Source organism: Haliaeetus leucocephalus, unplaced genomic scaffold (genome assembly GCF_000737465.1).
Source record: "Haliaeetus leucocephalus isolate CR32 unplaced genomic scaffold, Haliaeetus_leucocephalus-4.0 Scaffold555, whole genome shotgun sequence".
NCBI lineage: Eukaryota > Metazoa > Chordata > Aves > Accipitriformes > Accipitridae > Haliaeetus > Haliaeetus leucocephalus.
In genome coordinates this window covers 9,595,948-9,608,355 of record NW_010972991.1, presented here as the reverse complement: position 1 = coordinate 9,608,355, position 12,408 = coordinate 9,595,948, and the positions used below count along the sequence as shown (strand labels likewise).

Below are 12,408 nucleotides of genomic sequence, written 5' to 3'. Positions count from 1 at the left end.
CTGGCCGAGGCGGGACACGCGGGGTCGCTGCCCACGCGAGGCCCCTGCCCACGCGAGGCCCGGCCGGGGGCAACCAGGCGCTGGTCGGTCTTCCAGTTCTCCTCAGCCTACCTCCGGCGACCCAGAAACGGCATTTACGGGCAGAGGGGACAATGAGGTGCTGACTGAGGCTGTTCTTAGCTGACTGAAAGCCAGCGGCCGCCCGCTATCAACAACCCCGGTACTACTTCCTAACACGCCACGTCTTACAGAAGCCATCTTCCAAGGAACAAAGCTAAGACTTTATTACCATTCTCTGCAATCGAATTTTGGGAGGGGCGTAGAAAAGCGATCGCATTTGTGTACGCGTGAGCTCACAAACTGACCCCAGGAACCCTGTTTATGGCAGGGGGGTCATTTACCCGGCGAGGCGAGAGCAGCAAGAGCCGGTACCCACCAGCTTTGATGTGTCACCCACCTGCCTTCACACAGCTCCAGCCGCTTGCACACTTTGATTATCCCAGCTCTCCCCGCCACCGCTTCACTCAGTTGCTTTAATCTTGCCACAACAGCAGCACCGTGAAAGAGAAAGGGGGAGAGGGAAGAGGGCGAGAAAGAGAAATAAAAAGAGAGAGAAGAGATGAGATTCCGGGCTGGAAAAGTCAACTTGATGGAGGAATCTGGAAAGATCTGACATGCCGTCAGCCGGAGATGAAAGCGCTAGAAATAGGGGATGTGTTGCGTGTTTATTAAAATGGTGGCATGATTCTCATAAGGAAAGCACATCTTTGATACCTGCTCGAAATCACTCCCATGAAAGAGCCACCCAGCAATCTAGGACTGCTAAATTTACCACCGTTTTTATCTTTTGTCAAATATGCATAAAAGCTCCTCAAGACACGTGTCGAATCCAAAACTAAAACAAAACTTATTTTAAAATCTTGCTTAAACTGATCCACATGCCAGACCAACCATCAAGCCTGAGATGATGCCAAGTAGTGAAGGGAAACCTAATGCCAGCTTGAATTAAAAAAACTTGCAGAACTGTAGTTAAAAAAGAAGGCAGGGAAGGGGGGGAGAGCAGTTATGAAAATGCATGATCACCTGAAATACTTCTCCACCTTCAAAAAGTGTCGCCTTGAAATTCCTACCTGCTTCATTCACCTTGCTGCTATCAGATTTTTTTACTACCCTCACTTTTGAGGATTTCGCTGGCACTTAGTATGCAGGAGCGGTGCATGGGAATAGATCCCGCTGCCATAGATAATGCGGTTCTAAGGGAAACCCATCAATTGTTAATGGCCATGCAAATTGTTGAAACTAGAGAGTTATTCACAGTTATCTCGCTGTGATTTGGTAAGTGTCCATGCCTGATGTGATCACTCACTTGATATATTATTCCATTACAATTCAAGTAGTAACCTTACCTTTCCGTTTTAGGGAAAAAAGCGTGAGAGAGAGTGGGAGGGTGTGAGGATGTTATTTGTTTTAAATTATTTTAAACAGTCATACATACCTTCTCATGCAAAGGTTTTACAGTACAATAAATCCCTCCCTGAGACTACAGTTGTGCCTTACCAAAATGTTAAAATCCCTCTGATCAGAAACTAAAGGAGTTTAGCGTGTAATTTCAGACCCTGATCTTGCAAAGCACTTTCTTACATTTCAGCCATACACATGGTTCCCACATCCTTTGTGGCACGGGATATTCCAACAGCAGGTTGCACTGGTTTACATTTTCTGATCAGGGTTTTCTACTGGTTACGCTAAAATTTGCTGACATTTAATAAGCTATAGGCAACTCCTCAAATCCATAATGCATTCACTCTCTTGCAGCACTAACTCACTGATCATTAATTTTCAGCTTTATTGCAGCTCCAACATATCAGATGCCTTTTTTTTTTTTTTTTTTTGCTTCTTGTCTGAGATTTATTACTTTTAGCAAAGTGTACTTTGGTTTTTTATTTTGTTTGCTCGTTTTAAAAGAGGCCTTAAGGGGGAAATGTTACTCTTCTTTATAAAGTAATTCTGAAATCACAGTATTAAAAAATAAATCCTATAATTATGTTTCCCATTAGGATTAGATAAATTATATTTAATTAAAAGAAAAATCTGCTAGCACCCAGCACAATGGTTGGTGGCAAATCGAGGAGATGAAACATTTATGTGTTTATCTTCCTGAGGCAGCTGATTGAGTCTATGAGCAGACACACCCAAACAAGCCTTCAGAGATATAAACTTAGACATTATAAACAAAGATTTGTCCTTCCTTTCAGATAAAGGTTCCGATTTTTAGAAGCAGCCTGTGATTTTATTCTTGCAGACTACAGCAACTACAGTTTTGATGGGCTTTCTGGCAGTTACACACTGAACTACCTGACTGCACCAGGAATTAATTCCAGGATTGCAATAAAATGTCTGAAATTATTCATGGGGCAAAACACAGTATCAGAAGTCAAGATCTTCTAGGAGAATGAAGAAAATCAGGATTCCTAACCAAACTCTGCCACACTCACCCCTCTCCGGCACCGCTGTTGGGCAGGTGATGTTCTCCATCAGCCTGATGGCTGTAGGGGCCATAACGCATACTGCAGTTGTAGGAAACGATTTATACCGTGCTCACTCCTTTTACAGCCTCAGAGAACTAATTATTAACAGGACAGGGTCCCCCACGTACACTTTGCAAACATTACGGTATGCATTTTCCATTTAGGAATCGCTGCCAGTATTGCTACGCGCAGCCCGTCAGCCTCGCGCTCTCAATTTTGTTTAGGAGCTGAAGAATGATTGATCTTATTGATTTGTGTCAACAGTATGACATGGCCATATCGACCAGCGGTAATTTTGTGGGAGGAGCTGGAAGGGGAACTGGAGATAGCATTTTCTGTAACACGCCATCCTGCCTGAAGAGAAAATGTCGTTAGAGATGCTGGTACAGCCATCGACGGGACTGCACTGGGATTCGAACCGACGTGAGCGACAAGACATTTTCCATCACTGTGTTTACAGCAAATCCACTGCTAAACACCCAACTGCGTAATTATAATCTATTACAATTATGCAAAGAAGTAACATTTCAGAAAGGCCTTCTCATTTCCCATTCTTAGCATTGAATACTTTTGTTTTGCAGCCAATCAACTAAATTAGCCCTAATTCTGTTTCATTCACAAACACAAAGAGTATATTAGAGGGAAAAAAGTGAACAAACAGGAAATTCACTTAGGAAACCAGGAATTATTTCGTTTTCATGTATTTCTGGACTAGAAACCATCATGGGGAAAAAAGTCAACTTAAGGCAGAAGAGCTTTACTGAATTTGCTAACTGCACCACAAGAACCCTTGGAGGAGTGATCAGAAATGGCAGTGCTTCAGCGCCTGGAAAAGTGGTGGACTTTGGTAGCATCTGAGGGAAGCAAGGAGAGTTAAAAGGCTCATATACTAAACGTGACCATGTATCCTGACCTCGGACAAATGTCAAACTCCAAAAAAGCTTTTGTGGGCATTTCCACACTGATACACACAGCGAACAGCTGCTTTACGCCGCTTCTGACAACTATCACATTTTATCAGGAAAGGTCACAATTTAGACCTACACTCACTGTTGCTTCCTGAGAAGCAGATACAGAAAACATTAATGAATAATATTTCAGTTTTACATTGCACTTTCTCTAAAACGTTATGAAGCACTAAAGTAACCCCCAAAAACGCTCAGGGAAAGCAAAGCATTCTTCCCCACCTTAAAGACATTAGGAAACGTAACCACGGTGGCCAGTGGCAATCCTAGCCGTCAGACTGCGGTCCCGAGACCACGCATGCTACAGGCAGAAGGCGGCAGGACTCCTGCGACAGCCCTGCCAGCACCACACCGCACCCAGGGACTGCAGGAGCGAGCAGAACTCCGTCTTACTGGAATATGAAATGGGATTTAGCCAACGCAAACGCCCCAACTCTACCACCTTTCAGAGAACACCCGCTTAGCACCCCATCTGCATCCCTGCCGAGAAGACAGCGCTACACCACCCGAAAAACTGAGGTTAAATCTCAGTGACAGGCGGTGGGAGAGATGAGAGGGGAAAACACAAGACAGTTAAAGAAAATGGCATCTTCTTTCTCTCGTTATTGAGGAGGCCTAACCCTCCTGACCGGCTTCAAGTTGTTTTCTTATTCTAAGAAACAGTAACATTTTAGGAAGTCAGATTGCATTTGGAAAGCCATCAGCCTGGCAGCACTCACACCAGTTCTTTCCCAGCAAAGCAGTTTAGGCACAACATTTTGCTGAGATAGGGCCTTTATTCCTTAAAGCATTACTTCCCTCTTCTCATGTGAAACGAATCTCCTCTCTTTTGTTCTCATTTGGAATTCATTCCTTAAACTAGCTTCTCCCGCACCACTGCATCGTGCTGATCTCCATCTCTCTGCTTCCAAACAACCTCCCCGGCCTCGCAGTGCCCGCACTGCAATACCAGCACAGGGACTGCTCCAAGAACCCTCTTCGGTTTCTTCCAATGCATGGGTGTCAACTGTTATAATTTTGTCCGTAAGTGGAAGAAATAACGACTCCCACCATCCTCTGGCCTGGATCTTTAATTGCTCCCGTGCGTGGCCGGTGCTGCAGGCCCCTCTTGCGCCAGCTCCCTCCCTGCCTGCTCCGGAGATGTGGGGATGAGTTGCATCAGCATTACGTGGCATTGATGCTCCCTCCAGTTGACTGAGGAGGCTCCTAAGTTAAGGGCAAGACAGCGATGATATCCTGTTTCCTCCTGAAATTTGGATTAAAAAAAAAGCCACAGAAAACTCTATGTAAAAGCACAGCATAGCCGGATGAACAGAAGGAGGAACAAATCCACTGCTCAGTGTAAACCACGAGAAGGCTTTGAAACCTATACATCCCAAAATACTTGGCAACACGGAAAGCTGCAGAACCTTAAATATAACCTGAAGTTATACTCACACATTCCCACATGCTGAACTAATCTCCATACGGCATGGGACAGGAGTATATATCTTGCATCATCATCTAGGCATAGCCAAGTCCTTGAGAAGTCAGTCACCTTAGCAGCACGGAACACGGCATTTAACTCCCTTCACAGGCCAGACAGTTATCTACATACCTACCAATTATTTTTCTCTGGTTAGCAAAACGGTTTGTTTACCCAAGACCACAAAACTCTGTGGATTTTCTGAAAGAAACCCTGCAGAGAGAAAGGGAAAACAATCACAGATAATACTGCAGAAATCATCAGATTACAGCACACGCTCTTCACTCACATCTGTTGAGTAAATAAGTGCTTCATGCCAACCAGTTTCATTTACCTCCCTCTCCCGCAAGCAGCTGCCGGTTTACTTTCCAGTGGGCTGTTCCAGGGCTGTATGTGGGGCAAAAGGATTACCTCCAGCAGAGTCAAACCAGTAGCCTTTTTTGCTCATGTCTGTTTTGAGCTGAAACTCCTCTTGTTCAGTCCCATCCTCCCAGAGAGACACACCACGTTAGAGCTGCACAGATGCAAAGAGGTCTATGGCTGGGAACAGCCTCAATGCAGCAGAGTGCGGCAGGCAGCAGCACGCAAGTCCCCCCCGAGAACCCCAAATCGGCCACCCCTCTCCCTTAGGAGCAGTTTCAGTGAAGCTCCCCCTTAGGCTGGTACAAAAAGTCCTGCACAAAGTGAAATACCTGGCCAGGGAGGGCGAGAAGGCAGGGGCACCGCAGGATGCTCTGCAGCACCTTCTTGCTGAGGGCACCTCGCTGGGGACACGGCAGGGCTTCATCTTGCCCAAATGGGTAGCTGGAAACATTAATTTTAGCTCAGTTCTGATCTGGGTTCAATAAACCCTTCAAAGTACCCATTGCAGGATTAATTCTGCTTAAAATTAAAAGTGACGACCCAGATCATGGTTTGGTCTGAGTTCTGTTCTATCGCCAAGCGTCTCTTCAGTGATAATTATTTACCAATAAATTATCCTAGAACAATTTTGCCAGGCAGGAAAAATAAAAGCAGAGCCCCTCCGGCCTTGAAAGCAGCATTCACGTACGTTTCTGCATACAGAAAACGCCTGCTCTGGACCAGATCAACCATCTCCTGTAATGCTTTGTCACCACAGAGCCTCGTATGAGATGCTTCACAGAAAGACACAGAAAAGCCTGGGGCAAGCAATTATAATAATAACTCGCCCTACACGAAAACTTAATTACTTGAGGTTAGGAGGGTGCCTGGTTTAAGGCCCGCGGGCAGGGTGGGCTCCTCTGCCGGTACCTGACCCTACACACCCGGCCACACACGCTGCAGCGCTCGGCGCCGCTTGCACAGGGAAACACGCTCACGCACACGCGTCCACCCTCTTCCACCCCTTTTCCGAGAGGGAAGAGCCTGGTGCAAACGGCCAGGCTGAGGACTGCACCACTGGTCACGAGCGCAAGGATGCTCCTGTTGCCCCTGCTCCCAGCTCCTGCCAGGCCATCAGCCCAGAGCCTCCCAGGTGGAAGCTCCTAGCCCCCCCGCCCCGGGTGCTATTTGCATTAAATCAGCATCGACAGGCACATAAGGACACTTTGCAATACATACAGAGAGCAGGAGGAAGAACATGATAGAACAAATCCCGTATTTCTCAGATGTACGTTCAGGGTTTGTTATTTACTTGCTTACTGCATTTTGGAATAAACACACTGTAAAACAGGCAAATTTCCAGTTTCTCAAAAATTGATATTAAAATGAAAAAGCAGTCTGGTGGGGATAGGTCTCTGCAGGAGCCAAGATACTCTGGGAAAACGCCCAAGATCTCTCAGTAGTTCCTGAGTTTCATCCAAGCTCCTGAAGCAGCCTGGTGATACACAAGATGCATGGACTGGTTCCCACCTCAGTTCAGATGTCCCGGACAACAGCCACCCTCAACCTGGGTGATTTCTCAGCCCTGTCCTAAACAGCTGCAAAGGAGCTGACTTGTGAAGGCTTTTAAACAATTCCAAAAATAATTCAGTAAGTGATTAAGTTTGGCATTTACATTTATATTTTAATACAATGCACTGAGGCTCAGTATGTTGAAAATACAAGAATTTTGCCTTTGCTCAAAACATGCACATACATGCATATGCAGCGTCTAGATTATCATCACATGTTGGACGGGCATGCCTAAGCCTTACTTCAGGTTTTCATACCAGTCTTGTGAGTGGCAAAGTCATCCCTAGCGTCTAAATCTACCACTTCTTTTTTCATATGTGTATTTTATTCCTGGTGGAAAGGAAGCGAAACTAAAAGTTGCTTTTGTTCCCGTTCTGTGCTTACTGCATAACTGTAACCTTTGCTCAGGACAGCATTTACACGGGTAGGAGGTTCAGCCGTGATCGACACACGTTCCACCAGTAGAGTGCACACCAGGTAAACCTATCAGGTACCAGAGACCAATGAAAACGTTCGGCTGGATATTTTCACCTGTAAAAATACATACACAACCCTGCTCAGTGCTGTCACATGCCCTGCAGAGATGTCTCACAGGCATAAGCACGCGGTGTGCTGTTGCGCTCTCCCTCTTCTGCCAGCGCCCAGCAGCTCCAGGTAGGTCCTTCCCGTAGGCTCCTCCTCAACCGCACGCCTCCAACCTCCTCTCGCAGAACCAGTCTCACCTCGTGAGGTCCTGCGTGTTTTGCCTGCCTTTCTCAGTTCAGTCTTGATCACGCAGGCTTTCTGAGAATTGACGAGCTGAAAAACTTATTAAGTCTCTGAAAAACACCTCGCTACACTAGTTGTCCTCCACCTAAGTTCACGTTTCTCCAAAAACACATTTTTCGCTCACTTCCCCTTCTCCATCCTACTCTCTTCAACCCTGTTCATTATTTGTTTTACCCCTTTGTTTCACTACCAGCATTAACTTAAGCTATCCTGTGCAGATATGAGCAAAAAGCCTCCTCGAATGAGCTTTTGACGAGACTTTATGTTTTTGGATACCATCACTCTCAGTCTTCCAAGGGCAGGGTTGTTGCCAACCAGAGGATGCACCACAGACAACATCATTTACTTTCCTAGAAAGATCCCCATTTTGGTGCAAATCTCTTCTCTGCATCTGGCTCTACTAAAACATCGCATTCCTCCATTTCTTTCGGTATCCATAGTCATTTATATTACCTTCCAAAAAGTAATTATTTGGAACCAGTTAAGCCTGTACATGAATTCTGCCTTTGTTTAAAACACATTGTACATATGTATATATTTAGACTGTCATTAAATATTTAAGAGGCTGTCTTCAAACTTCAGCAGCAGCACTGTTTATTTGCTTAACCCTTTGTGAAACAAAAAGCTTGACACTGAAATCCTACCGTGGAGGAATTCAAAAAGCCCAGCTGCCCTAGCGCTGGGTGACAAAGGCCAACTTTGACAGTCAAGGACACTGTAAAGAAACGAGAGTTTTTCTTTGTTTTCCTTTATATCCTGTTTGCTAGTAGTTTAATCATGATAATGCAATTCATTTTAGTCTGCATCAGCTTCATCTGCTGAGATGCATAACTGGGATACAAATTAATTAGCTGTAACATACAGATGGATCTTTCAATACAATTCAGGAAGACAGTCAAATAGGCACATGCCCTTCCCTCCTTCTTCCAAATGAAATAAGACTCTATGCATTTTCCATAGGTCAAGAAGTCACCTTTCTTGGCTTTTTCAATCTCCTAGAGAGGAAACAACTCATCCTGCAGACAGGTGTACGTTGTTCAAACCCAACACCAGATGTTGCAGAATAGATGAAACCCCATCACAACCATCTTACAGAGTGCACTGGCACCAAGCGTAACACAGTATAACACTACCACCCTACTGACACAAGATTACCATGTTTTAAAATCTGGTCGCCTAATTTACACAGCTTGGTAAGGCCTCTACCTGGAGCCAATCATTCATATTTTGCCCTGGCAAGGACCGGCATCTCGGGGCCAGCTCTCCATGGCCAGGGCACCCACATTCCTGCCGTCCACACAAAGTGAAACAGCGTAAGTGTCACAGCAGAGGATGGGAAAAACAGGCACGGAAGAGCGCAATATGCAACTTCCCCAACTCTATATGTATATGCAAAGACTCATCTCTTAGAGAATGCATTTTTCTTCCTCTAGATTAAAACCTTGAGGACACATTGTTAAATCCAAGCCTGAAAAGCCCCAAGAGAGCAGCTCTGCGTGCAGTTTTCAAGGCTCGGCTGTATTTAGAGACATTTCTCTCCGAAGCACTGCAGCTTCGTTCACGATCGGACACTGCTTCAGGTGGGGCGAATAGCGGAGTCCCTCCTACAGCCTCCACACCTGGGTTACACATAGGGACAGAAGCATTTCAACTGGCTGACCACCCTTACGCTACCTTGGGGATGGGATCTTGCTGGATTTCATAAAGGGAGCGGAGCGCCAGGCACGGTCCGCATTCGCACAGGAGAGACAGAGAACGCAGGCCACCGCAGGACACGGTGCTGGGAGATCAGCAGATGGCATACTTTGCTGCAAATTGGCGCCGAAGCAGGAGTGCGAAGGGGCAGCAGCACGCTCCGGCAGGTGCGCTCGCTCAGATAAGATGCCAGGTTAAAGAGCTTCAGCATTTGCAGTTGTTCGCCAGAGCGAGCCCGTTCATCTCAGTGGCCCGACCACAGATTCAGCCTGCCTAGATTCTTGGAGTAAACTTATTTCCTTGCAATCTTTTTTTACTTCCTGTCTTTAACAGCAGCATTGCAACAAATGTTGAAGTCCCCATACACCACCCCAGACACGGCCACACCTTAGTGGCAAGTATGTCCTTTGTATGAACAGCAAGGTGTACCAGTTGGGTTCACGCTTCCATATCCCCTGAGGGTTGACACGTACAAAATAAGCGGCAAAGACACTTTTTAGGAGAATTGTGGGGAGAAATCTATCTTTTTATTGGACCAAATGGCATAGCTGTAAAAAAAAAAAAAAATTAATACGGCCCTACTCGGGTCAAACCACAGGCAGGTATGTTTGGTTTTATGACAAGTCGATAGCACACATGCTGTAGAACACAGCATATAACCAGGACTTTTCCTTTCTGTAAGTTAGCTCCAGTTGCTGAGATCTATGCCAGAAATCAGCACAGTCTGCAAGGCTACAATTGTCAGGTCTCCCTTCTTCCCCCTCAAAAAATATTCCCTAAAGGAGATCACAAGCCAAAGGGACTCCCAGGTGACGAATAACACAAGCTTAGCTTAGTATCTCTACCAATCACTCAGTACCACTGCTGTATCGCTTCCACATGCGCATCATTTCACCGCTCACCCATCACTTTTCCGAAAGTGAATGGGATTAAAAGTCCACCAAGTATTTGCACTGCTATTCCCCCCCTGCTCTGCGGCAGATTTACAGTAACCGGAGGGCGAGCAGAGTTCGCCCAGGCACACACTGGCTTCCCAGCGTTGCGGTGCTGACCTTCCCAGTCTCTCCCAATCCCCTGCGGATAGTTTTGGTGGAGAAACAGGCAGCCAGCTGGAAATTTTGATCACCATTAATGCCACCGTAGTTTCTTCCCAACTGCCCTCCAAGAGTATTTTTCCACCCACGTTCCTCTGTGCATCGCAAACCCCTCTAGCCGTTGGCAGCTATCGGTGCAGCTCCACTGCACGCTACTCAGCGCTATACGGCTGGTCTGTTTTAATTCAGCGTCTAACTCCTGCTACACGGGAAACATTCTCATGCGAAAAACTTCATATATAGACACCTGCTCTGCAGCAAACGTAGCGGTGATCAGCATTGAAATGAACTAATCAGTTGCAAATGGCTTAGTCAGCATCGCAGTCCTGGAGGTAATTCCCAGGAAGCGATTTTCCCGGCAGCAATGTATACAAACCTGAAAAGCAGACTGGAAGACAAGGGCAGCACCACAGCGACAGAAAATTTGCCTACACAGTGACATTACCAACAAATGAAAATAAAAATCGGGGAAAGCCAAGAAACTAAGCATTCACAGAAAACACATGCCGTGCTCGCACCGCCGGCGTATCCTCTCACATGTAAAAATCAGAAACTCAGGCACAGGACACGAACGCAGTCAGCATTTCTTTTTCCTCCCTTCTTTACCGATGCTGTGCTGGTTTGAACAGAGAGGAAAAAGACGGCAGGGCAAGTTACTGCCTCCTCCGTGGAGATACACAGACGCCAGACAGACACACACCATTTTTTGGAGAGAGCATCCCGGCAAGCACCCTCAGCAACTAACCCACCGCGGGGGCCAGGCTCACGGGCGCGTTGAAGAGGGCTGAGGACTCACGCAAACTTTGTCCCGGGCCAGGGAAAGGCCGGGGCCGCGACCCCAAGAGGCCCCGGGGGGGGGGGCGGGGGGGGGGGGGACGGACACGAAGGGCAGCGCCAGATGCCAGAGCATCCTCCAGCAACATCTTTGCTGCCGGCCGTGTTCGCGAAGCCAAAGGGCTGCGACTGCAGGTCATCGCTCCCCGGGGCGAGCCACGCCACAGCCGCTGCCGGACGCCTCCCCACCGGCTTCCCCGGGCCAAGGCAGCGCCTCGGAGCCAGCCGGCAGCCTCACCGGGGACAGGAGGAGCGAGCGACCCGTCCGAAGGAGAGACCGCGACTTTCCTCGGGCCCGCGAGCAGCCGCCAGCGCCCCGGCGCACATCTGTGCACATCTGCCCGGCGGCCGGGGCCGCCTGCGGAGCTGGGCACGCCGGCACGGCCCCGGGGACGCGCGCACGGGGAAGGGGCACATGCCGCTCACTTACTTTTCGTATTCGGCGTTGTCTCGATCGCAGCGCGAATCCTTGTGCTTTTGCCAGTCTTTGCCATGCTTGCAGGTGGTCAGGAGGACAACATCCTCTCCGTTATGGACATGATATAAGGCATTCCTGGTGTCTGACCCTATCCCCGTCAGGTACCTTTTCCCCTTGAATACCAACATGTACTTCCTGAGAGGAGGGATGGTGTTAAACCTCAAAAATCCCTTCTCCCCTCCTGTCCTAGGATGATCCTTAGAAAAGAGCGGGATAGAAACGTCAAAGTTGGGTCTGAAGTTTTCAGTACTGATGCTGGCTTTGGCCAGCATGGCCTGGCCGATGTCGAACCCCACATCCTCGGTGTAGTCGGGCCAGGTGCCGGAGTACAAGTTAAAAATCAGGTGGTTTCTGCCGTTGTTCCACAGGTGGAGGCTCTGCACCTTGGAGCGGAGGTTGTGCACGTACTGGGGGGAGAGCTGGTCCCGGTCCAGCGTGTCCAGGCTGAGGACGAAGAGGCAGGCCTGCCCGGGGTCGGAGGTGTAGAAGCGGGAGCCCTCGATGGCGGCCAGGACGTTCTGGTAGCTCTCGGCGATCTTCTCCCCCTTCTGCTGCGGGTAGACGTAGACCTTGAAGCCGTTTTTCCGGCACTGGCCGAAGTCGAAGCAGGACTCCATGCGGCAGCGGCGCCCGCGGTAGAGGCCGGCGCTGGCGTCCCGCCGCTGCC

The 12,408-nt window shown here is 48.0% G+C and overlaps 1 protein-coding gene across 1 annotated transcript in view; it reads right to left on the bottom strand.

The window, feature by feature from the left end:
- Nucleotides 1-12,402, bottom strand: part of EXT1 (exostosin glycosyltransferase 1) — a 180,881-nt gene extending 168,479 nt beyond the window's left edge. Inside the window, exon 1 of the mRNA XM_010576976.1 lies at nt 11,694-12,402. Coding sequence (XP_010575278.1) covers nt 11,694-12,358 — 665 coding nt within the window. The 5' untranslated portion in view covers nt 12,359-12,402. The remainder of the gene's footprint in view (nt 1-11,693) is intronic.
- Nucleotides 12,403-12,408: the final 6 nt, after the last annotated feature.